Raw genomic sequence first — 25,871 nt, forward strand, 5'->3', positions numbered from 1 at the left:
CGCAATCGTACTAAGCATGGTAGCATATGGCGACAAACGGCAGGCGATTTTTAGGAACGACGCTGGTGACAGTAACGGATATGAAGACACCACAGTCCACTCAGATACACTTGAAGTCTTGCCATGAAAGAATGCTTGGCAACTGGCGCCTGTAGTACTGCTTGAGAGGCCGCATACAGCATATGGTTTTCTTTTAGCGTCGTTTCAGCACTTTCTCCCCCAACCGGGGGGTGCACTTTCAAGCCCCGTCTAACCAAGTGGGGCTGTGGTGTAATGGCCAAGAGAAACTGCAAGTGCTTATTAATGCCAAACTTCGCCCTAGACGGGATTGTAGTAAAAGTCACACGATCATTCTTCGCCGTCGTTGCAGCATGCTCATATCAAACAAGCGAGCATGCGGTGCGACGCCATACTAAAAAGGTTAATTTGCGACGGATGACGAAAAGAAAAACGCTCTCGGCACCTCAAGCGCGCGTTGCCGAAGTTGTTGCTTTGCTGAAACTTTGTGTGCGCTGAAATTTTCGGAATTTTGTCTGTGGCAAAGTTTTAGCTTTAAGCGACGGGTTCGGGTTTTTTTTTTTTTTTTGAATCGCAGCAATTTATGGAGCAGATAGACGAGAAGTACCTTAAGCCGTACCTGCAGCACAAGTCGGCTCAGGACAGCCTCACCAGAGTCTACACCAAGGTGGTGCTCGCGTAAGTTTCCCTACGCTCTTAACTGCACAGCTCTGCTTTCCGACATCTTTCACTGCGCGCCCCAGCCATGCTGCCCCCGCCCCCTTTCTTAATTTATTTTCACATTACTGATTTTGTCAGTGTGTTTCACGTAACTTAGGCTGAAAATTAAAATTAACAAAGTGAATAGTAATCATTCTGAGTAGCGCTGAAAGTTGCGAACCACAAAAAGTTTGGGCGAGGGGCCTGAGAATATTTTGTGTTAAAACGGGATTGATTGATTGATTGATTGATTGATTGATTGATTGATTGATTGATTGATTGATTGATTGATTGATTGATTGATTGATTGATTGATTGATTGATTGATTGATTGATTGATTGATTGATTGATTGATCTTATCGTAAGTGAGCGTCAGGTGTCGATAAGATCTTGCTAGGTCACAGGGTTCACATTAATCAGGCGGTTCATAAAATGAATCAAATAAGACATCTCTAACTCCTAACCACCAACCAAAAATGGAAAATGAATCGTATCGTTTAAACTAAATCTGCATCACACAGCACATGCTCGAAGCTTTGGTTATGTGCACATTGATTGCTTTTCAGGGACCATTACGCCCACCTCTACGGTCCAGCAGCAGCTCTGGAAGAGAACATACCTCTCAACATACAGCAGTAAGTTCGCCTTCACCAATATGATTGCAGAAATACGTGTACTTTTAAAAGGATAGTTGGAAATTTCATTGCTCCTTCCATTCGATTTGGACCTCATTTTACATTTTGCCAGGCTTGTCATAACTGCACGGAATAAAAGGGCTATATACTTACTAGTAAGGTTTGTCTGTCGCTCAAAAAGCTTGTATTTAATCAATGCGTCCTTTCAGTATTGACTCATGGGGCAGAAACTTGGGGTCTCATCAAACGACTTGAAAGGAAACTTTGATTGGCCCAACGGGCCACACGCTAAAACAGCCACATGGATTAGGGAACAGACTAAAGTGGAGGATACTCTAGTTCAAATTAAGCGAAGGAAATGGGAATGGGCAGGTCTCGTAATGCGTATGACAAACAGGTGGGCCATCCATTTAACAGAGTGGCTGTCATTAGCCCGCAAACGCAGTAGGGGTCGACCGAGAACTCGATGCAGAGACGAGCTACGAAAAGTTGTGGGGAAAGCAAGAAGGACTCGGCTAGCACTCGATAGGCGTGGCTGGAGATCTTCGGGACAGGCTTATCGTCCTGCAGTGGAAACAACCAGGCTTAAGATGATGATGATGATGATGATGATACTGTGGCCTGGAAGAAGCACCTCGTATTAACAACGCGCGTGTTTTCTCTGTTTCATAGTTGCTCAGATATGGGAAGGTGAGTACGTCATTTTCGTGCATCAGGCCGGCACCTCTTCATTTTAAGGGCACGCTCTCCACTCAAGAGCCGTCAAAGCTTGACGCGCTGCACGCTGTCCCACGTTCGTTCGATTGGACGGGACATATCACATTGGAGCCCCTGTTTTCAGTCGACTTCTCTTTGCGCGCTTCTGTGCGTTTCTCTTTGCACCAGCTTCTCCCCTGGCACTGCCTTCCGGTGATTAGGTAGGCACGGATAAGCGCATTACGATACGAACCATTTTTTTTTTATTAGGCAAACCTCTGTCTTTATCGGAGGGTGAGGAAAATGAAATAGCGGGAAGCAGGGGGCTGGTTGCCAGTCTTCACACGTAACGCTAAATGCCCCGTGTCGCAGAAAAGCCGCCGGCGGCGGCGGCTTTAACTCTGAGCGAAAATAGGAGTGAGCGAAAATGTCCGTTGCGCCACCTTGCGGCGCCGTCTGAAACCTCCGGAGTCGTAAGGCGCTGCCCTAAAAATGGTGTGCGAGCAGTAGCGGAATGTTTTTACCGCTTGTGGGCACTACTACGGGGAAGAATGACGGCAGTGCCAGGGTGCAATGTGCCGTAGCGCGCGCTCGCTGTTCATACACGTGTGATGGATGCGCTTCCGTACGTCAGGGGCGATGAGGCCCGATAATGCTATCGCGTTCCATGGTTCAAGGAGAAGCATAAGCGTACTCCGAATTTCTGTCACTCACTTGACCGTATTCTCTCCTCCCCTCCATGTGTTTCCTCGACTCAGCTGAGTGGAGGATGCCGCAATGCTTTTACACGGGAAAATAGCTTTCAACGAACCCCTCGACTGGAGGCTTAAGTGGAGGAGGGATTCAGAATACGGGGCACTGAAACGCTTTGTACGCGTGATAAAAGTAATTGGGTGTTTATTTACGAGCAAAAGAATAAACACCCAACTTCTTGCCCCTGTTTCTGTCGCCAGCCAAAAGGAGCTTAGTTATCTTCTTGAAAACGGTTGTACTATGCCGGCGAATCCAACCATGAGGTTCACGCATTCCGCTGAAGCGTCGTGTCGGACAAAGCTCGTGGTTGAAACAGTCTGCAGTGACGTCTATTAATTTAGCAATAAAATATTAAAAGCCAGGTAGTCATCTCTATGTAGAGAAGCCGTAATTGATGGCTGATTGATAGTGGCGTCAATTTAACTTCACAAAAGCGCAAGCAATCCAACGATGACAACCCAAATCGGCCGCGTTTTGAACATACGTATGCGCTGGGGTTAAAATTCTAGCGTTCAACATCCACTTACACATTAAGTGCGCACATTGAGGAATCGGCGCATCAAGAAACCTGTGGTACGTATTTTTTATGTAGGTGCGTTATGTTTTTGATGCACGGATTCCGGCCCCATTTCTTGATTGTCTTTATGTTGTTACCCAGTTCTCTCTCTATCTTTTTCTCTGTTTCTTTTGGATATGTAGCGTGCACTGGCGGTATTTTTCAAATCTTAATAACTTCCACGTACAGACATAGTTTCACGCAAATACGTAATATTTACCTCCAATAGAAAAGGGTAGCTGCGCGCGATGGCCAGCAGCATGTCAATGCAGCATGTGCATTTCTTACACAAGTGCGTGCAATCGGCAGAAACGAAGGCGCTCGTTAGGGTTATTCGGGAACAGTCACCAAAAAACGAGAGAGAGAGAGAGAGAGAGAGAGAGAGAGAGAGAGAGAGAGAGAGAGAGAGAGAGAGAGAGAGAGAGAGAGAGAGAGAGAGAGAGAGAGAGAGAGAGAGAGAGAGAGAGAGAGAGAGAGAGAGAGAGAGAGAGAGAGAGAGAGAGCTTTATATGCATGCAGTGGTGGGTTGAAGATCCCACACGTGGGTGAGATCATGCCAAGCACCGGACGGACGGTGGCGGAGGGGAGAGGCGTAGACTGGCAACTTTATCTCGGAGAAAAACGGGTGTGGCTCTTCCATCTAGCAGCCATAGTGATGACTTGGAAGTCTCTGCTCTAGAGACTAGCTGGGCGTCCATGTCAGCGCTGGTCATCAGGTTCACCCACAGATCTGGAAGTGGAAGGGGAGAGGAAAGGGGTGGGAGGGCTAGGTTATGAGCACACCCGATGAAGGTAGGGGTTTGGGTGCCGGGTTGAGAACAAAATTTACATCGTTTGGAGGACGGGACAGTGAATGTGGTGGGAAACCACTGAGGTCAGATCTATGTCAAGGCGACGTATACAGAGAGCGGATTTTGCACGCTTATCACGCAAAGAGCAAAGTCTGTTCCATTCATGTTCCATTTCCTGAACGCGTGCGCTCAGCCTTATGTCAGAGATTCGAGATTCGGGGCCCTTATTACGGAATCGCGTGGCAGGTCCTTCGACGATGGCATGCTCGGAGCCCTGACAGAAGAGCGAATGGAGGAGGAGGCGGCCGCAGAAGACGACGAGGAGAATGCTGCGGACGAGGACCGCGGACTGCTGTTCCACGCTAACGCCGACCGCAAGGCGTCCGTGGTCGCCGGACAGAACCAGATGGGTGTGTATACGGACTTCTCGAGAGCGCATTTTCTTCGCGTGTAAATCCTGTTAAAGAGCTCCGGGGCTCCAGTAAACTCCTCTTCTGACAAACGGTTACACATCGTTCGCTCTTGGTACATATTTGTACTTGCAGGAAGCAGCGCTAGAAACGGGACAAAAGTAAGGCAAATACGCGTGTGTGCTGTGTGTTGTGCATCAGAGCATGTGTTACGTTTCTAGCTCTGCTAGCTTCCTTGCAGTACATTAGTCTGGTAGGCCGCTTAAGAAAGGACCAAAGTGCGCGGGGCTTATCTTTTACATATCTTTCTCTCTGCATGTCACCTCGTGTTTCATAGATTAGTAGCAACTTTCTAAACTTTTAGCTTAACTTCCCGTCAATCTCAGGTGCTGATTTACCCAAGACTAAGTTATTTTTTAAAGTTCCATGTTAAGTTACTGTCGGAGCATGGCCTATAAATGTCATTGATGATTGCCTTCACGACCGATAAATGTGTTTGCGATGAATTTTCATTATGTTGCTCGAGAAATCGCCACGAGCGGTTCTTGTGATCCCTGTCGTCATTATTGTGTGCGTATGCCTGGCTTTGGAAGTGTTGTATACTTGGAATAAGCGAGCCTTAACAGTCGATTTTTACAGACCAAAGGGAGACAGTCAACCGCTTCAGATGCACAGCTGCTTGCCAGTACTGGTACACCTGAAGAGAGGAGCTTGCTTAAAGATGTCGGCGCGTGGGTATATACGTTCTGCACAAGACAGGCGGCTTCGCCTAAAATGTCGCGTGAGAAAGAAGCGTGCGTGTGTGCGTGAGTTCTGTGCGCACGTGTGCGTGTGGGTTGAGAGTGACGGAGAGAGGAAAGCAAAAAAAAATTCACGCAAAACCACGCTACTTTCCTGCACTATAGTGGCAAAGGCAGTAGAAGCACATAGCTGCGTCGTGCGTAGTCCGCATGGTAGACAGATGTGCTTTCCTTTTTCGTGCACGCAAATCGCGTAGTGCATCTCATTTAGATTTCTTCGTCGGTTCCGCAACTGGACACGTCTGCGGGTGTAATCTCACTAACACGCGTCATTTGACTCGGTACTAGAACACAGCTGCGTTTCCAACTGTAGCGAAGCTACGACGTTTGGTTGCAGACGATTACCTCTGTTTTTTCTTTCTTTACGGGTGGCGCCTTTTGTCCACTAATAAGGGACGCCTGCTCCCACTGAGAACTGAAGTTACGTTATCTAGTAACTATTGTTGATCATTCTGAGAGACTTTGAAGTTCATAAACATGGATTTTAAATTAGATGCGTCGTTTATCTTGCTTATTTTCGCGAAGGACGGTGGACAGGAGCGCGGATTTTTTAATGAAACAGAAGCGCTATACCCCGTGCATAATTCTGGGCTTGCTACTTCATATTCAGGTGGCGAGTGAGGATTACGTGCGAACACAAAAAGAAAGGGAATGCACAAATACGCAGAGAAAACAGGTAGAAAGGGAGGAAGTCGCAAACCGCCCTCTGGTGCATAACCTGTCAGGGAGTCCACATCGTACTGTTGTTGCTGTTCCAGGGACGTTAAAGGTATTTAATACGAGGATTTCGTACCAGCAGTAAGAAACCAGACAGGACGCCTTCAGGGTCCTCGCAACCAGCACGAAGCGCTATGCACACATCTTAATAAGAGCTTTATTTCATAACCAACTTTAGACTTGACTTATTAAAAGTCGGAATGTTTATAATTCTGCTCTTTTTCTTTTAGCACACCTAGCCACGCTGTATGCAGGTCAAATTATTTAACTACATCTCTATCGTCGAATATAAAACCACCCCTCCGATAGGAAGAGGGAAGGGGAAAAAGGGATGGGTATGGTTACCCTGCGATAGAGGAAGCATGCGTTCAGCGGCTATTAGTGAAGGCATGGTAGTTTTGTTCAGCGGCCATCTTGCGTAGATCTGCACTCGTACGCATACCTGCACTGTAGTTCTAATGGGGTCTATTGACTTGCAGCTTTACTGCCAAAGCATTGGATGCCGATGTGCGGTTTCGCTCGGACACGATTACCTGCTCTAATGTAGGTGTGAATGAAGCACACCAGGTTGTTATCTGCGTTATGTAATTCACCGAAAACTCTTCGGCCAGCAGTGTGAATTTATGTTCCGGTAGCGCAATATGAATAAACCTGGAACCGCATGAACAGCGCTACCTTCTTCTGATATACACACTACCGATTTTCTGTAAATTCGAGGCATTCTGTCTTTTATTCTGAGCCGTAAATCAGTTTCCTAAACACATCAATAAAGAAGTAAATCAACATATATACTTACATTAGAGATAGACTGCTCTTTTCGCATTTGCAGCCAACAGAAGAGGATAATTTTATCGCAGTCGCTCGGCTCGTTGCAAAAATCAAACTATATACACTATATACAAGTTAGCGTGCAAGCTTACGAAAAAGCGGGGTTTGAAAATTTCCGCATTTTTTTGTTTGTTACGCCATGGAAGCACCATTCCGAAAGCCGAAGGTGTTTAGTGTGGTACCACTCTTTTCGCTACTCGTAATGAGTGTAAATAGGGTGTCAGCATTGGGTGTGATCACCTTGCAACACCTTAATCACACCCATCTCACACCCTCTTCAGAGAAGGTGGAAAAAAGTTGAGGGTGTAAAGGATTTTTTCCCCGGCAACTGTAAAGAGATCCTTACGTGTGGAAGCCTGTAGTAATTCTCTCAATCCAAGGAACACTTCCCACTTAAGACAATAATCGCAACTGAATTCAGCCTGCGATTTATAGTTACGTTGGCGTGGTATGCACAATAATTCAATCTTTCTTTATCGAAGTGTAAGGGGAAGTAATCTAGAAGTAAGCTAATTATCAACGCGATTGCGCGTAGCATACAAGATCAGCGTAACCAGCTAACGTCTCTGTTACTCGCGCTATAAGTTATTATCGCGCGCATATCAGAAAGCGTACGATGCTACACTCTTTTATAACAACACTGTATATATGCTGCGTATTCACTATGTGGTCTTTTTTCTTCTGTCCTTTCCTCACCACAGCCCCCAGGCGCGTGCGGTTCACACGATTCGGTAAGCCCTTGTCAGATAAGAGTGGCGTGCCAGTGAAAAACGACAAATCTTTTATCGTTGTCGCTTCTCCGGGTGTAACCATGAACTGAACAGAGCTGAACTGAACGGGTAGGTTTGCGCTACCGCGCAGCTAACCGCAATGGTTATGGCTTTGCTTACTTGGTATTCGCAGTTTTTTTATTATTATCGTGAGAGTTTGCTCTGCAGCATAAAAAGGTTGAGACGAGTGAGGCTTTTCACGTCGCGTTTTCACTTGTGACGTGAGTACACCATTGGCGAGAGAAGTTAAACACCTCGCAGAAACACTTGCGATATAATTTACGAAGTTGTTACGGTTAGTTTTAGTTAGTTGTTCGATGGTGTCGCCCATTCACATCCGCCAGGAAGGAACGTTGTCTATAGAAATGTCTGTTAACTGGGCTGCTGGCTTTGTGGGCATTGGTACTAACTTGGCGTTTTGTCTACTAAATTCTAATGCTGCATGATTCCTGGTTTACTGTGTTCGAATGTCTATTAACACTAACTATTCCCAATTGCGGCGTAAAATCATGCGTAGCTCGTGAAACTGCAAAATAACGTTCGAGCAAGCTAACCAAACTAGCGCCATCATTTCTTCCCCTTCAGTGTTCGCTGACAAAGAAGAAAGCACCCTGCAAAGTTCCTGATTAATTAATTAAAAGTTGTCGACACCGAAGTAAGATAAGATGCACCGGGCTGTTAATTTAACTAAGCCTAATTAAATTAACGTAACGAGATGCTATGCTTGACTTTGCTAGCGAGTTATTAATTTTTATGATGTAATGGTTGGCGTACATCTGGAGACGATAGAGAGTTTGAGCAGAACGGCTAGCGTGCGCTACGCTAGCGGCGACAGTTACCAGGACCCGACTGGGCATGGGGCATGTGTGCATTTTTTCCGGCGAAGGACGCCCGCCTCGCCGTGCCCGCGCGCGCATGCGCAGGCGGGTCCCAGTACCTGCCGCCGCAAGGGTAGCGTACGCTAGCAAATCTGCTCAAACTCTGTTTAAAACCGCTGCCTTTTCGCTTTTTTTTTTTTTGCCCTGGTTTTAGCCTGAACTATAGGAATTGCCCTTTTGTAGACAATTCGGTCCGGTATACGTGCGAAAATTGAGCTGAACCGTTCTTGCTTCGTGCGGCGGCATACCCCTTAGGTTGCTGCTTCGTGTGGGGTATTGTTTAGATCCCAGGCTACCGGTGTAGTTGCTGCTGACATGTCATGATCCTTGATTGCGTAGTGGCACACGCGTGGGCTGCACTGTTTGGGGAGTGCTGGTGCATCTGTCTTTTATTTCAACCGCAACCGATGGAAGCGGGTAGCTTTATTTAGGCCTTTTCTGCGTTAGTTATTGACTTGGAATTTGCCACCTGTGTGCTGTGGCTGCACCTTTGGTTTGTTTGTTTTTTCTCGGCTGAATCGTGCACTGCGTGGGAACGTCTGGTACGCCTACAAACTTTGGAAGAGCGGGTACCTGTTATACTCCTGTTTCATCGTGGCTAAGCGGCTTAGTACTCCTTCTTTTTTTCTTCTTTTTTTTTTTTTTTTGATGAAGCGGATGTCTCAGCCTCTACGGACTCTGCACGAAGTTGCAATTATTAGTCTGATAAAATCAAAATTTGGAACCACGCTAAAATACGAGCTTGGAAAGAATACCTAAAAAAGTTATTCGCACTGCAAATGTACATTTTGTTACGATGGTGTCTGGAAATTCGTTATCATAAGAAAGTACATGAATAGAACGATCGATCGATAAACGAACTGATCCCTTGTGCGCAATCTCTATGCGCCGGTTCTCTTAAATTTAAAAACGTATCGGAACATAGGCGCCAAAAAAGGTAGATTATCAGCTAGATTACACCAGTAATTAGCTTAGCGGCATGCATGTTCTTAGATGTTGTTGGTTCAAATTACTGAGTTGGAAAAACCATGAGAATTTATTTCTGCGTGCTGATTTTACATAATACGATTCAGCCGAAGAGAACCGTTTTATCTGGCTTTTTTTTTTCTTTTTTACTGCAACGATCGGCGCCCTTAAGATAATGAAAACACAAATTTTATTCTATTTTTAGGTCAAGCCACTCGAATTCTGGCCTTCGTTACGAAGCCAACAGAGCTCAACAGAACATTAAGAAGTGGACTGAATAGACACTCAAAGGCGATTCACTGGTGTCATTTAATGGACGCTGCGCCAGAGTCAGTTGTCATGACGACCTACCTAATTCTCGTGAACTTTCGCAGGAATAACACGAAAAAAAAAATTCTAGGCGCCGTCGCTAGGTGCGGTTCACACTGATTTTATTTCACCCATTTTTTCCCCGTTCGGGGGGCGTGAATAACTGTGTGGTTTTCTTTTCCCTTCTGGAAAGTCCCCCGGCTGACAAAAAGTTGCAACGATGGTAAGACACGCGACTGAACCTTGTTTCGGTGTCGCCAGTGTGCACTCAGCTGCCATCCGCTGTCCTTCGCACCTGCATGAGCACCACGCAGAATGGCGTGCATGGCCACACCACGCGCCAGGAGGAGCTGGAGTACCTCCCGAGCACGCTGACCGCCCAGCAAATGGCACTTTGCCGCTGAGGAATGTTGCGAACGATCGAGTTGGGCTTCTTGACAGTCTCAAGCTACGTCGCAATAGCGTTCGGAGCCGTAGGTCCACCCGTTCCTTTCCTGAGCGGTGGAGGACACTGTTAGCAGCAGTTGACTGGAGTACGAGACGCTTCTGGCGACCCGGGCGAATACGGCTGGGGCAACGTCTGGATTCCAGGGCAAGGGTTTCAGTCCCACTATCACGCTCATTGAAATTTCTCTCTCTCTCTCTCTCTCTCTCTCTCTCTCTCTCTATCTCTTTCTCTCTTTCTCTCTATCGTCTGCCTGTCTGTCTGTCTGTCTGCCTGTCTGTCTAATCTATATATCTATCTATCTAATCTATATATCTATCTATCTAATCTATATATCTATCTCTAATCTATCTCTAATCTATCTATCAATATATATTTATATATGTATCTCTATCTCTTGCTATATATCTATCTCTGATGGTGCCGCGAAGGAGGGTGAGGAGACTGATGAGGGCGCGATGTGAAGAGGTAGGAAGAGGGTTCTGGACGTGCATTTTCGATCCCTGCGTAGGAGACTTGCAAGATGCGTGCGAAAAGTTGTCTCCAGGGGCAAGGGGAAGGAGATAAGCAACCTGGTATGTTAAACAGGCGGTTTATAGCTCGTTAATCTCGAGATTCCGGCTTGGGCTCGCCCAATTTGCGTGGGACAGCCCTAGCGGTAGGTGAGCTCCGGATGTTAGATTGGTCTAGCGGTACGTGGAAGGTCAACATCGTGGAGGTATTCCTGCTCCTCACAAGCGCTCTGTGATGAGCTCTATTGTCTTGTGGCGTTACTATCTATCGCGCAGCACGGGCACATCTCTAAAAACGTGGAAGACGCGCTCCCGTGTTGCTTCCTCGCACGCTGCCGCCTTCGTCTAACAAGCCTAACGTAACTTCTAATCACGGTTCACACAATCTTAGTGTCAACGAGGAAAATATTTTATACTTGGGAGCGGAACCATTTCGTTACTTATGTACTAGATATGTATCATAAGACGGAATTGGTACTAGATACGTACTAGATATGTATCATAAGACGGAATTGGTACTAGATATGTACTAGATATGTACTAGATATGTATCATAAGACGGAATTGAAAAAGCGCTCGTAGGAAGCAACACGCGAAGCTTGCTCCGTATGCAATCGCGCTGATTTGTGCTGCGAATGCTCGTGGAACTACCGCACCGGACGTACGCCTCTGTTTTGAGCATGGTTCTTTCTCGTCGAATGCCCTTTGTACGCCGGTGGTAGTTCTTGGAATGCCTCGCAAACTGTATTTCTGTTTGTTTGTTTTCTGGTCTCTGCGTCTTTTGTTGTTGCGTAAACCTTTACGTCAGAGTTATTCTCCGGGAAAAAGGTCACTCGCAGTTCGAAAATACGAAGTATTAGTATACTGTGCGATGTGCGATTCACCGCGGTGAATATTCAATACCCAGAATTCGCGTCAGATTGCACGATTCACGCGAGTATTGGAGAAGCTTGTGAAAGAGCGTGACGGCAACTAAATTTAAGTCTATCTTCTTGAGCTCGCCCATTCAGTTTCAATCCCCATACGTGCGCGCGTATGTTATCTCAGAAGTCATAATTCCACTAAATGCACTATGGTGTTGAAGGCTTCTTAATGAGTTGCTATAATGAATCACAGCTTAAGAATAATAGCTCGCTGTGACGCAAAAAACGTTAATCCGATCCGTCACAACGGTCCGTGACGGCAACAAAAAAAAATCATCTAGCACGAAACCACTACTTTACTGAGCGTTGCAGCGTACTTGATTACCGTCTGGCTGTCGTTCACCTACGGCTGGACATTGCAGGCAACCATCACGTCGAGGACACGGTTCTGCCGATTCCCCGAGCGTAGCTAATAACAAATGGAAGCAGGTTAACTCAGGGCCACATCTACTTTACTGAGCGTTGCAGCGTACTTGATTACCGTCTGGCTGTCGTTCACCTACGGCTGGACATTGCAGGCAACCATCACGTCGAGGACACGGTTCTGCTGATTCCCCGAGCGTAGCTAATAACGAATGGAAGCAGGTTAACTCAGGGCCACATCAAACGCGTTCCTTTGTCTTTCTATTTCACTAAGTGGACATTGTGGCACGAACTTATCGTCTCGTATGACCTCTGCAACCTGCCTCGACTTCTGCTTAGTAGACCTCTATCACGTTATCTCGTATCTTACCGTACTTGCGTAGGGCTGATCCGCGTGCAGCTGAACGTGACATTTATCTGTTGCCGTTGGCCAGACCGTTAGTGTCATGGCGCCATCTTTGAGATAGCGCTTGTCTCGGAGCACTGTAGTGGTTGCAAGTCCCACCACTAGTTTAGGTCGTGGCGACTGGCTGGACGCGCAAGACGTCACCGTTAAAAGTCCCATTGAGTCACTAGCTTTGCGAGAGAAACGGGAACGAGATGTACGAACCTGCGCGGCGTTTGCACGCGCGTAGCATTGGCTCTGGCCTTTCTGTCGCTTGTTCGAGCCGCCAGGACCACAGTATACGGCCGAAGTTGTCGCTAGTCTAGTGCCGTATACGCGGGGCACATGTCGTACAGGTCGGAACAAGGCCGTCACCGCGTCCGCGTAAAATATGTTATCCCTGGGATCGTCACATGATACGAGATTTGTTGACGCAAGGGAGGCATCGAGTCGCTCGAAGACTTCGTCGCCGGCCAGGGGCCCGTAAGGAAGGATGATTGAGCTCCGCACATTTCGCATTCAAATGTGCGGCGAAATCGTAAACGACTCAACAGTTAGACCGCGCTGCTGTCCACAGGAGTGGAGGGGGGAGGAGCGCAGCAGAGGTGGAAATTTTTCTCAACAAATGCCCGTGGACCTGTCGCGCCCTGTCAGCCGTGAGTGAAATTTACTGTGCCCAGGAATAACGCACTGTGCCCAGGAATAACGCGTATTGTGGCCGCTTTTTCACCCACAGGACTTGCCGAGATTCGTAAATTCGAGAGCGAGAGAAATAGAAAATGCCTTGTTTCGGTACCTTGTGCCCTGCAATGTCCAACCGCCGGTGCGCAATAGTCTGTCGAGGACGGCGTACTTGGGGCGTGCACTGACGGCGCGCTGTTTCGACGGGCCCGCGTTCCCTTGCAGCGGATCAAGTTCGCGCCGCGTCGCAGAGCGCCGAGGGGTCGGTCGACAAGCGTCGGCACACGGTCGGGGCCATGTTCTCGAGGTCCTTCCACCAGGACTCGGTCGAAGCCGAGGACCCAACCAAGCTCCTGGTGAAGGCACTCAACGAAAACCCCTACCACAAGGTCAGTGGTCTACGGAACTGAACACTGCAGGCGCCCTGTTGTAATGGGCTGGAGCAGAGTTTAATCTTTCCTCCTGAGGTGGAGCGCGACAGAGACGATACAAAAAAAAAAAGCCATTCCACTCAATGTGAAAGCTGCCGGAAGTGCAGAGCAGTGATGCTCCATAATGGGCTGCACCGCCGTTATCCGCTCACTGCTATCCACCATATGCGATTCAAATTTCCCGCCTTGGCAGTGCTCGCGCGCACCCTGCCTGAAGCTGCGCCAGCGGGAGCTCTGTTCTTTTTGGGCTTGCTTTAATTTCATATGGTGGAGCTGTTTTGCGTCATTTCGAACGCGTAATTTTTTTTCTTGCGCGGCTAGAGCCTTTCTGCATCGTTTCAAACGCGCCATTTTTTTCTTGTGTGGCCGGAACCTTTCTTCAGCATTTCGAACGCGCCATTTTTTTCTTGAGCGGCTGGAGCCTTTCTGCGCCATTTCGAACACGCCATTTTTTCTTGCGTGGCCGCTTTTTTCGCTAACTATCGTAAAAAGCAACCCGATGAGCGTTCCTGGCTACATAAACGCGGGCGCTGCCGGTTAATTACGCATATTTTGCCTCAAAGGTACCTATAGTTTTCTTTGCGCTAAACAACTGGGAGATGTAGGACAAGCGCCAGCGGTTCACGAGTTTGACTATATAAACGGCTTGGCTTTTGAAGCCTCTGGGGTACGCCACGACGACAGCGAACGCCCTGTGGCGCTACTTGGGTCCAGTGAGCGAGCTACGACGACAAGGTGAGCGCCTGAAGTGCTCTGCACTTAAAACTATGCGACGATGCAGACCCTTTCGAATACGTACCATAGCCGTGGTGTTTCAGACTACAGAGTGAGCACGCGTATAATAATCAACTAGCCGTGTGAAGCCAATCAAATTATATTATGTAACACCGCCCAACTATGCGCTTCCTGCCTGCCTACTTGTTATTTTTAATGTGGAAGTACAGTCGAGTCCACTTATAACAATACCGGTTTTAACAATATATCGGATATAACAATGGACAGCCGCGGCACCGTCAGCTTTTCATTGTATTCTATGGCAAAATAAACCGCTTATGACAATGCTGTCATGATGCAATATCGGTTATAACAATTAAATGTGGGCACTGGAACCAACCCTGAACGAAACAAAAATGCAAAAACGCTGCGACAATGCCACCCCAACCCCGCCTATTACGCAAAAGGGCATGAGAGCATATGCGCGGCGGCCAGGCGATAGCGCACTTGGCCTCGCACGCGGCGAGTGCGCGCCGAAGAGGCTCGCATGCCACCGCTGCTTTCACCTCCCGCGGCGACGCGGAGGAGGGGGAGGAGGACCGGATGGGCGCCTCTACGGGCAGTGGGGCAGTCCATTCTGAGGGTGCGCCGCCTGTAGAAAAAGCACCGGGGCGCCTTTGTGCGATTTTGTGTTTGCTGAAAACCTTCAGCTCGGCCACGCGCAGCAGTTGGACGCTTTGCAAAAAGATGTCAATAAGATGGCCAGTAAGCAGTCGAAGCTGACTGCTTACGGTTTTCTACCTGCTAAAAAGTGAAAAGTTTAAGCAACTTACCCTCATTAAGTGCTCTTGTTTATCATGTTTCCCTCATTAAATGCTCTTGTTTGTCACGTTTTCTTTGTTATTTTCGGCATAACCCGCTTATAACAATAATCGGTTATAACAATGATATTTTCATGGCACCTCAATATTGTTATAAGTGGACTCGACTGTATCTGGTAATGGAGTGCAGCGAGCACTTTGCGTTGATCATGCAACAAATCCATATTGGAAGTTTTCTCTAAAAACATTCCGCGTTCTTGTCGTGGGCAAAAAAAAAAAATCGATCCGTTCAACCGTTCATACCACAAGCTAGGTGCAGCACTTTGGAGGCTACATTGTTGTCAACAGCCCGCCCCCTCAGGGCGCCCAACTCGCCGCGAAGGAAGCGACAAAAGGCGCCGGGGCCTTGCGGTTCCACTTGCCGAGAGGGGAGGAGGGAATGTCCTTTCAGGACCCCCTTCACGGCGAGTTAGGCGCCCTTAGTGGGCGCACTGTTGACAACAATGTAGCCTCCACAGTGCTGCACCTAGCTTGTGGAATGAACTATAGAGTGGGCGATAAACGCGACCAGCCACTCCGTAGCACGAAAATGAACTTCTGGTTGTCTTCGTGCTCCGGAGAAACAGGCGCGTGGTTTCCACGCCCTTCATGGTGCACGCTGATTGGCCGGCCATTTGATTCGCAGAAGTTTAGGACTTAGAGGGGCCATGCAGACAAATTACAAGTTTGTTATTGAGAGAGAGAGAAAAACTTTATTTGAGCCCCATGGGGCGAGTCTGAGTGGCGGGTGAGCTTTATTCACTAAGAAATAAGTTTAAGCCGTAATTTTGACTCTCCCGCTGAATTTCGTGTTCCGTGAAATCTGCGATGACATATCCAAGGCAATTAGTGAAGCGAGCATCATTATGCGGACTAGGGCTGCAGAGATTGCCGGAACGCCTTGTTTGCTGTCAGTCCTCCTAGATGGCGCGACCATACCGCTCGGGACCCCCTCGCTTTGTTTTTGACCGGATTTGTGCCTGGATAATGTTAGTTACGGTTGATAGGACTCGTTTCGTGGAACATTGGGTATGATCGACAATGTCGCTTATGCCAATTGGCCAGTGTATGCTCAACGCGCCGGATGGCAGTGCAGTTATATAACCGGCATAGTGCGTGCAGTGCGCACTGGTGCTTTTATGTTTACGTGTGCATGCGTAACTTCCGTTGTTTACCCCACCACTTTTTCTGCTATAAAAGAATAAGCATTACATTTAAGCGCAAACAGCTCGTTCTGAAAGCTTGCGTAAAATTTGGCGGCCCAACACAGGTGCCCATAACACGTCATAGGTTCTATAGTGCGGGAAATAAGCCAGTGGGTCGTATGGTCATTATTTTTTTCTAATTATATACGCCTCGAGCGCGGCCTGTAGGGGCGCCACTGAAATCCCCCTAGCGGCCCGTTTCGAAAGCAGGCGCGGGAGTCCCCGTCCCGCTTCCCACTGTCGCCGCTGCTTTTGCGGGACGTTCACGGTTGAGATTTAGCGTTTGCGGGCGTTGTAAATCCACGTTTTTGTGGAGCAGTCACCCTGTTCGCATATGGGGTGTGTTTACGAGAGTAAATTTTTCTCGCGCGATCTTAATGTGGTATATTCGGTCTGTATAAGCGCCAGGTGTGTGTCACAGGTCAGCGTCGCGGAACCGGCGTATGCATGGACCTGATTGTAGGTATACACTGCCCTGAATTTACTAGCAGGGTCTTCGTAACCACCGGTTCCTCATATGTTCATGCTACGGGTATACACTATGATGTAAATCAGTTTTATGCGCTTACTTATACAGCGGAACACTCATACCTGACAGCACGCCGGTTACTTTTGCCAATAATATCCCTCAGATATTGATCACCACCATTTAGAAGCCAGTGTGTGTTAATTTCGGGAATATTCAACGTAAGTACGACGGATAATGCAGAATTCTACTCGGCGATCAGCCCTCGACAAAGAGTCGTCTTGTCGTGAGGGAGCGCCCGCAAACATTCATCCGCTACATATATCCTCTGCGAGCAGCGAGCAGACGGGCTTAGAATATATAATCGGCGTTCGCGACTAAACGCTTCTTCGAAATATCGTCACATGGCACAGGGAGCCTGCAGAATAAAGGAGAAACTGAAATCAGAGGGTCTTATCACATACCACACCCTTCCAACGACATCTTTCATCGCTTGCGACTGCCTACCCTGTATACTTCCAAAAATGTGTCCGCCGAAAGATCAGCTGTTCGTTGAAGTCGAAAAACAAAACGACTGTGTGTGTTATTACTAAAACGTTCATTGCTTGATTACGCTTCGCATTTGTACACAGCGTCCCCCTCCCCTACCCCCCCCCCCCCCCCCCCCCCACGTCTCGCGATATAGCAGTGCGATTCGCGTATAGATGGTCTGGTCATCCCTACCTGCCTTAAGATTCGACGAACGTCTTTAGCATGTCAGAAGCTGCATTGTATTTTTTTTTTCATTTCCGTTAGAGCTATTATGTTTCTTCCGCACTTGCACAGCATGTATTTTTCCGTCATTTCATATTAGATTGCCTCGGTTCTTGCTATAAGGCGCACATATTTAACGACGTACAGGCTTGGTATACTTAACATTTTCGCATGGTTTATATTCTTATAAAAGGCATAAGTTATTGTCCGGGATTGGCTAATCACATCCCTGAAACATATTATTCTGCGACGTATATATGCGAAACGAAGCCGCATTCGTTGTCCACGCTGAAAAATGAAGCCAACCTCTCACTGTGCCAGTATCAGGTCTAAACGAGGCGACAGTAGAATTCATTTGTGCCTGACGTATTTGGAGGTGACAGGAGTGACATGCTGCTACCGTCGCCGACGCCCGGAAGAGCAGCGACGATGCGCGCATAACTGCGTCCCCGGGTAGCTCTTGCAGGCTATCGCGTGCTGTACGAAGACGCAGCTGCTTTTTAAGTAACCTAAACGTACTCTTTGCTTGTAGACGTCACCATAACAATTTTTTTTAGGGCGCGGAAAGGCGAAAAGAAGCGAAACAGAACCAAAACACTGCACGAGCCCCTATCAGCCCCGCAGCGCACATCCCGTCAACGACGCGGAGAAGCGGCGGCAGGCGGCGCAGCGATCGCAAAGCTCGAGGCGTATAGCTTATTTGGGCGAAGTTTACGTTAAAAGTGGTGTCGGTATGATTCTAACGAGGCAATCTTTCGAGTGAATTGCTTGCGTTTCGGCATGGTCCTTTTAAAATTCCAACTATTGCAGCGCGGAACAGGAACACTTGTCCTTCCTGTCTTTCTTCCGTCCAGTGTTCCCGTCCGTCGAGCGCAATTTTCCGTATCGAAAGGAGAAACACAGGAGAGGCGTCTGCCCCGCAGTGGACAAAAACAGGCTTTGATGGTGATGGTCTCGAAACAGCTGAGAACGATCGAAGGTAACCGATACCTTCAACAGCCGGGCTTGCTGATGAGCCACCATCCGTGCTAAATTTCCATTGCCTTGCTCGTCGATCCTATAGCGAAGTTTTCACGTACGAACATCGTCGCAGCAGTATCAGCTCACTTTCGCTTAATTTTCTGCGCCTCGTTGCCGCTTGCAGTACCACCAGCGCTACAACCCGAACCTGGTGGGCGACGAGCACCAGGAGCTGGAGGCGCACCTGCGGGCCCGCCGCCGGCGCGCCCACCGGCTCACGCTGGCCACCATGGCGAGCGAGATGAGCTCTGCCGAGATGAGCGTCGAGGGCAGCCGCGGAAACCTGGCGCCCCCCTCGCCAGGCACCACCGGGGCGACCCTGAGCCCCTTGAGCCCCGTGGCGCCCGGGGGTGCCGACGCGGCCGCGGCCACAGTCGCCGCCGCCGCCGCGCTGTCGGCAGGCGTCGAGCAGCTGGCCGACGGCCGCCCCCTGAGCGCGGCCCAGTTCCGCCGCGCCTCCACGACGCTCCAGAAAAGCGCCTACACCTGGCTAAGCCTCGCGCACCGCCGACACTCACTGCTGCGCAGGAACAAGGCCGGTTCCATCGACGGCCGCTCGCTCAGGTAGGGCGCCGCGAGCGTTAGTCATATTGGAGTGACCAATAACTGCATGAAGGCTGACCTTGCACTGCTGTGGGGAAGTTCTAGGACTGCTCTGGGAATGTTCTCGGGCAGTACGGACGGAATGACGGCAGGAAGAGGCTGAATCCTCAAAAGCGACGTTATTGCAAAACTTCCGTATCATGCCTCGTTCTGAAAGTCGGCTTTCCATCATTATGTCTACGTTAGGAGTGAAGCATCCTTTACAGGCTGTAATGTTGTCGCTGCACTATGGAGTAATAAATACCCTGGCACGCTTACCGATTATAGCTGTCGCTGTAAAAGTCGACGCAAGTGGAACGAAGGTCGTTTTTGAACGTCTGAAAAGATTTTTATTTGGAACCGTATAAGTTTGCTGATCCAATCTCATAAGAAAATTTGCAAATTATTCAATGCTTAACATATGTCTGAACACCTCTAAGTATTTTACAGTTCTGCCACACACACACAAAAATTATAGCCAGGCAAGGAGCATTCACGGCAGAACGGAAAGTGAAATTTTGGGCTTTGGAACTGCTGGTCCTTTATTTATTCTTTTTTGCGAAGTCCTTGCACTGAGGCCTGGTTGCCTTGCAATGACACTGAGCTCTGGCAGTCCTCTTCGCTTTGCTGGTTGACAGCAGCAATCTGATGACATGGTTGATGCAGTTTTTTGTTGGGTCTCCGTGGCTGTGAGTCCCTGCTTCTGCATATGCTCATGACTGCATAGAATGAATGCACATGTTACCCTGAAAACTGGTAAGCTTGGCCCTAGAACAATGTCCTATTGAGCAAAGTTAACGATGTAAACACCACAGACCAGTCGTTACGCTAAAGTGTGTGCTTTGCGGTTATCACAACTGCTCTCGAACCAAACAGAACGACAGAATTTTTATGGTGGTAGCGAACATTTTATTGGAGCAAATGGGGAAGAAGAGGGGGAGTGGGAAGCCTCTTTAGTCCAGTGTGATATATAAATCCTTCGTTAGTCAAACCAGAGCTCTTCAATGAATCGAAGGACTCTGATCAAGCAAAACGAGGTAAGTTGGAAGACGTAGCATCATCGTTTGAAGCAGGAAGCGATCCACCGAGAGGACATCATAGTGAGTCAGCGCTGCATTATCACGTCTGCGGTGACCATTTATTCCAAAGTAAACACTAGTGGCTTAACCAGAGTCTTCCAATCGGAGTCCTTAACCAGAGTCCTTAATGTACGAGCTTGGTTTCAAGCAAACATTTAAAATTGTGGGTTGACCTTATTGCACTTTGGCTGCTGCACAATGCTGCTCATCTGGTATTTAGCTAGTTAAGTGATCCTAGTTTCCTCATACCCTTCCAGCTAGCTAGCTGTTCCAGGATAGAAAAACGTATGGAATACGTATTGTCCGTAGAGGCGAACAGCTCGAAAAGTCTGTTTGTTGTCCTTGATGTCTCAGGATATAGCATTGTGAATAATATATTTTGTATATTGGTCTTTTAATTTTGGTTTATTTTTTAAGCACACTGCTTACCTGTCGAGGGTGGACAGTTCGGCTGTACTCCCCCTCACCCAATTGTTCCTGCTTACTACGGGGAAATTCTCTACCACTGCCACCTCCACTGCCCTTAACTTCGCCCATCTGTTAATACTCACGACGCCCGCCTATGGTGGCAACTCGAAACCCAAACATACTTTAACACCCTCATGGTATACCACATTTCTCCCACCCAATGTCTCTACGACTGCCCTTGCCAGACTCCTGCACCACGTACCACCTTGTGTGGGGACGCCCATACCATCCAACAACCCTTCCTTCCCCATCCTCGGAGCAGTGGGAGTGCAAACTCACCAGCTCTTGGCCTGAAGAACATTTGATCTCACAAGCTAGAACAGCTGCAACAGCAGCTGCAACAGCTCGTGGCTTTCTGGACTGAGAAAAAGCCACCTATTTTCCATTTTACTTTTCATTTATTTTTACTTGGCTCCATTAAAAGTTTTACTCACTCACTCACTACTCCCCCAACACTGCTCCTATAATAATCGTTGAGCTCCTTGCGGCCTTTGGAGTTCTAAGCCACTTAAAAGCAGAGCAAATGAACACGATTGCTTCTTGGATTAACCATGCAAGCCTTATCTTTTCACCTTTTCAGGTAAGAATGAACTCTCGCAGCTCAATACTCCGATGGTGCAAACAAAAATAAACTTGCTGCATGCCTACTACCAGGAATGCACCTACGGCTGCACACTTGCCCTACAACTACAGAAACAGATAAGCCTAGCGCATGCATGCATGTGTGTTTTCTTGGAGCAACCAAATTTAACTCCGCAACATCCTCACCTGAGAGGAAATTGCCTGCAAAGATGCGATGATGTGTACAGCTGAGCTACAGTGATGCCCTTTTGAAGGTAATAATGAGTGTAATGGTCCGTGGTTTTTACGTTGCCTTCACTCGGCAGCATGTTTTGCCAGGCCCAAGCTTACCACTTTTCCTGGAGCAGCCAATGTTGAACACATACGTGTATTATAGGCAGCCCTAGACATATGCGCAAGACAGGAGTAACATCGATCAAGTCCCAACAGAAAACGCACCAACCACGTTGTCTGCTACCATCGACCACCAAATCGGAGGTGGCTCATAAAGCTCACCAGTGCCGCAAAGCAGCCAAGCATCAGGGAAAGGGCTGTACCAGAAGGTGCAGTTCTACCGCTTAGTCACATGTGCAGGAAGCCCAGAGCAAACCTGAAACAATGTACCCAGGTGCATTTGAACTCAACAATTTGTAAATGCAGAAGTCGGATTCAAGCACGTTTTCTCAGCCCTTTTGGCAGCCGAGCTGCACTCAACAAGCAGTGATTTTGTTGTTACTCTCTTGCGGTCTTTACTCTCATCATCTTTCTCTGCTCAAGTCTCATAAGCATCACCTGACCATCCCATAACCCAGCTACAGCAATGTCATGCCTGCTCCACAACTTGTGGTGAGAGCAGTCTGTCTTGATTTTTTGCCCAACAGACCAATCTGCTACTGCTCACTGGCCAGCCAGAATCGCTGCTAATTATTTAATCACTATTCCTTGCTTTGGTTAGGGCCTCATTCAAATGCGGCCATTGATAGAGTTATGCCCAATTATCCATCACGAATAGCAGTTAACATAATGTTACGTGATGGGTTTATTATTTACAGGAGGTTGATGAGGTAAAATGGTAGGTACATGGTGTCAAGATGGAACAGCAGCGCACTTCCTGTTGTGTTCACGTTGTACTGCTTGTTGTGCTCATAATAAAGCCATCACGTAACAATGGTAATTAAAAACCAGTTAATGATTTGTGATAAAGTGAATTCTGAAGCGGGAGTGACATTTAGTTGTCGCGGTGGGAGGATATTTGGCGACGCTTGCAAGACTCTCGCCTTTTCTCCAACTCCGCCCCTGCCATCTCCTGTGTGCAGGACAAGCCTCAAGTTGGAGCGCCAGAGTGCCGTGACTGAGGATGTGTCGGACGACAACGCCGACCACGCCAAGAGTGAATCCAGCTCCACACAGGCGCACTCTCGCGAAGGCAGCCAGTCCATACAGCTGTCCGTGGGGCAGCAGCCGCCTGAGGTGCGCGAGCCCGGAGCCGATCCACCGCAAGCCAGCGAGGAGTGCAAATCACCGGACGAAAAGACTAAGGAGACCTCTCTTTAGTGCAAATGCGGACCTGCTTGCTGGTCTTCTTCAACCCCTGGCTTCCTCTTGAAACTCTAGACTTCACTTTAGGCAGGAACTGTTCTTCGCTGCCTCATCGGGCCCTCGCTCATGCCGTGGTTTAGTCTACGGCTGGGTTTTGTCGGTGAGGTAAGGGTCGCAAGATGTAGTGTACCAAGCACAGTGAAAGTAGGCTGGCTGGGCCAGTTTCTTTTTCAGGCTTGCGAGATGGAACACCAGATGAATTCAGTAGTGCGTGCAAGTATAAGTTGAATGAGTTTGCACCTAATGAACTTCTACCCTTTACTGCTATGTGTCCGTGAGGTTTGTATAAGCGTTTTTGTCACTTAACCCTACATATTACGTTGAGTCTGGCGTGTTGTGTGTTCGAGCAGACAGACGGCTTTGGGGAATAGTTTGTCCCATGCCAGGAAGAATTAGACAGCATAAGAGAGTCTGCTGGTGACATCTCAGGCAGTGGACGTATGCCTTATTCAATCTTTTTTCTTTTTGAGACGCAGCATCGTTGTGTTGCTTCTTTTGTCTTCTTGCTTCAGGGATTAGTTTTAGTCTGTTTTTCAGGATTTTTTTGCATCATCAGGCTGTACGCTTATTATCAAATGTTTTTTCACGCTTGTCGTTGCCAGTGTCCTCACATTGTTGCGTTATTCAGAGGTATGTCACCCAAGCACACAGAATGCATTGCACTATCCAAAACTAGGTGGCGCTAGCTGACATTCAAGATCAAAACAACGAAGAAGCCTCATGAGGGCGTCAGCGGGAATGAGGAGACGCTGGTACATTTCAGCAGCAAAACAGGCAAAGGGTGGCGAACAGGCGCCGCAAAGCGGTGCCACAGGTTACCAGAGACACCCGGGAGTGCTTCACTTTGGCTTCCAGTTAACCGCACCATTGAAGTGGAAACTTGGCTCTGCACCAGAGCACAGAGCCTCTGCATAGGTTTACGACTGCCCCGCTCCCCCCTTCTTCGAGGGGGTGGCGTGCAGTCCCCACTTCAGTTTGTTACAAACTTTAGCGAACCCCTCCCGACGGGTTGAGAGAGTGAGAACGTAGGCTAGGCTCTTAAACATGAAGACTAGGACCACTGCTTGCGCGACTAAATGCCTTGTCGACATCGTCGCGACGCAAACTTTCACTAGCGCGAGGCCTGGCGCACGTTTGAACCCGAACCGACACTGCGCACAGAGCGCGTCATCTGCCGTAGTTCAATCAAACTTTTTAATAGAAGCTAGCAGAAAATAGGCTAATCTAAAATCTTTTTTCAAAGCTAGGAAAGGTGTATTTATCGAGGCTAAGCTTACACGTAGGCTTTGCGACAGGGAGCTGTGGTCCAACACTGAGAAAGAGGTTATCTATACATATGTGAGCGCTACCAGCAATATGTCACGAGTCCCGCATTTCTGTTGATGTGCGTTCTTAGGTTCCTGACAGAGTCTGTGTTGGTGTCGCCACCTATAAACCCACCCCCTCGAGTCAAGTACGGTACGATCCCAGTGCACGCACACACACACATACGCACGCATCTGCATTGAGAGAATGCGTAACATTCCATGTCAACGTTAATCCATGTGCAACCGGTTCAGTGGTGCATGTCTGTGTGTGTGTCTACATGCTGCTTGTTGCTTTTCAATTGCAAGAGTTGGTTTGTTATGTATATAATAAAATCATTAAAGTTTTCTATATCAAACCTGGGCACTTCGTGCCTTCCAGACGTCTTTCTCTTCTGCTTCTAAAGAAAATTTCTCCAGAGGACACCTAAGCACTTACGAGTTGCGAGTGCAGAAGCTTTCATGTCCAAATGCCGAATGGATATGTCGGTGTTGTGGGCACTGCCCCGCACTGCACAGAGCCCCCTGGTTCGCTGCAAATGCTACAGCGCTGGGTAAAGCAATGGTGGCAGTGCATAGCTCGACTTGGCGCATACTGAAATAGCATGTCCTGTTGTCATCATTTTTTCTTTGTGTCATGACATACTGAAATAGCATGTCCTGTTGTCATCATTTTTTCTTTGTGTCATCCTTCTCTCTATTACTACAACTAAATAAGCCTCGGCCAATCGCCCTTGCTAGGCCTATATTTACGCCTACGCCTTGCAACGTGCCAAGTAGCGTCAAATTTGTAGTTTAAGCTGCACGTACCAGTTGACAAGGTTGGACCATTGACAATGTTGGACCACATACCATTACATTAGGCCTAACTGCTGAGTGTCAAATTGAACTCCACCCTCCTTATCATCGCGTTGTGTTCACAGCCACGTGATGTGCCGCAGCCAATGTGGACGTCAGCCCAGCACATACTTGCATTCAGAGCCAATGTATACCCACATTTAGCCACAACGCATGCCAGCCCGTGTGGAAGTAAAGCCTGTTCACACCTGCATTCGCAACCAATGGGTGCACTCTTTTTCTTTGCTTTTTTTTTCTGATGCACTCGTTATGGAAACTGCCGCAGCCAAATGGAAATTATGCGCCGCTACAGACGCTGGACATTGCCAATGCCGACTTCCTCACTCAATACGCCATTTAATCCTTTTGCATCAAAAGCAAGCTGTCTGGTAACCACACAAGTACAAGCCTTCAACAACACGTAGCAAGAAATCTGATAGGACAACTGAAAATATTTGAATGTGTGCAGTAGCAAAACATCTCCAAAATTAACATTGAAAGAGACGAAAGCTAAGGAAGGGCGTCGCAACAGCACTTGTAGATTAATGTCACGGTGTGAACTGATGGCATGCGGGATTTGCAGCATGGGTTTTGGTGTACATACAATCTCCTTAGTATCAGGTTGGACCATGTCCAGGCACTGTGGTGGCTCCTACCGTTTATGTTAGGTCCCAGCTGATTTAAACCAAGACTTCCTGCACTGAAGCAAGTGATTTTTTTAAATTACAGCTTGTTTGCTTTCTAATTAATAGACTTCATAAAACCAACTTTATTAACCGGAAGGATGACAAAGATCATATAACGTTGCAAAAGAACACTGCATGGATGCAAGTTCTTGCAAATTTAGGAGAAACTC

The 25,871-nt window shown here is 48.0% G+C and overlaps 1 protein-coding gene across 6 annotated transcripts in view; it reads left to right on the forward strand.

The window, feature by feature from the left end:
- Positions 1-24,545, forward strand: part of LOC144145047 (sodium/hydrogen exchanger 3-like) — a 349,094-nt gene extending 324,549 nt beyond the window's left edge. For 3 of the 6 annotated variants that reach the window (XM_077676547.1, XM_077676545.1, XM_077676546.1), the window contains exons 21-29: positions 596-696; positions 1,285-1,353; positions 2,026-2,043; positions 4,396-4,559; positions 7,606-7,635; positions 10,021-10,050; positions 13,362-13,525; positions 18,710-19,149; positions 22,592-24,545. In XM_077676547.1, the coding sequence (XP_077532673.1) occupies positions 596-696; positions 1,285-1,353; positions 2,026-2,043; positions 4,396-4,559; positions 7,606-7,635; positions 10,021-10,050; positions 13,362-13,525; positions 18,710-19,149; positions 22,592-22,829 (1,254 nt within the window). In that variant the 3' untranslated portion in view covers positions 22,830-24,545. The remainder of the gene's footprint in view (positions 1-595; positions 697-1,284; positions 1,354-2,025; positions 2,044-4,395; positions 4,560-7,605; positions 7,636-10,020; positions 10,051-13,361; positions 13,526-18,709; positions 19,150-22,591) is intronic. The other 3 variants (XM_077676551.1, XM_077676548.1, XM_077676552.1) reach the window with 3 other exon arrangements.
- The last annotated feature ends 1,326 nt before the right edge of the window (positions 24,546-25,871 follow it).

Source organism: Haemaphysalis longicornis, unplaced genomic scaffold, assembly GCF_048455015.1.
Source record: "Haemaphysalis longicornis isolate Haplotype H1 unplaced genomic scaffold, Haemaphysalis longicornis Haplotype H1 scaffold_7, whole genome shotgun sequence".
NCBI lineage: Eukaryota > Metazoa > Arthropoda > Arachnida > Ixodida > Ixodidae > Haemaphysalis > Haemaphysalis longicornis.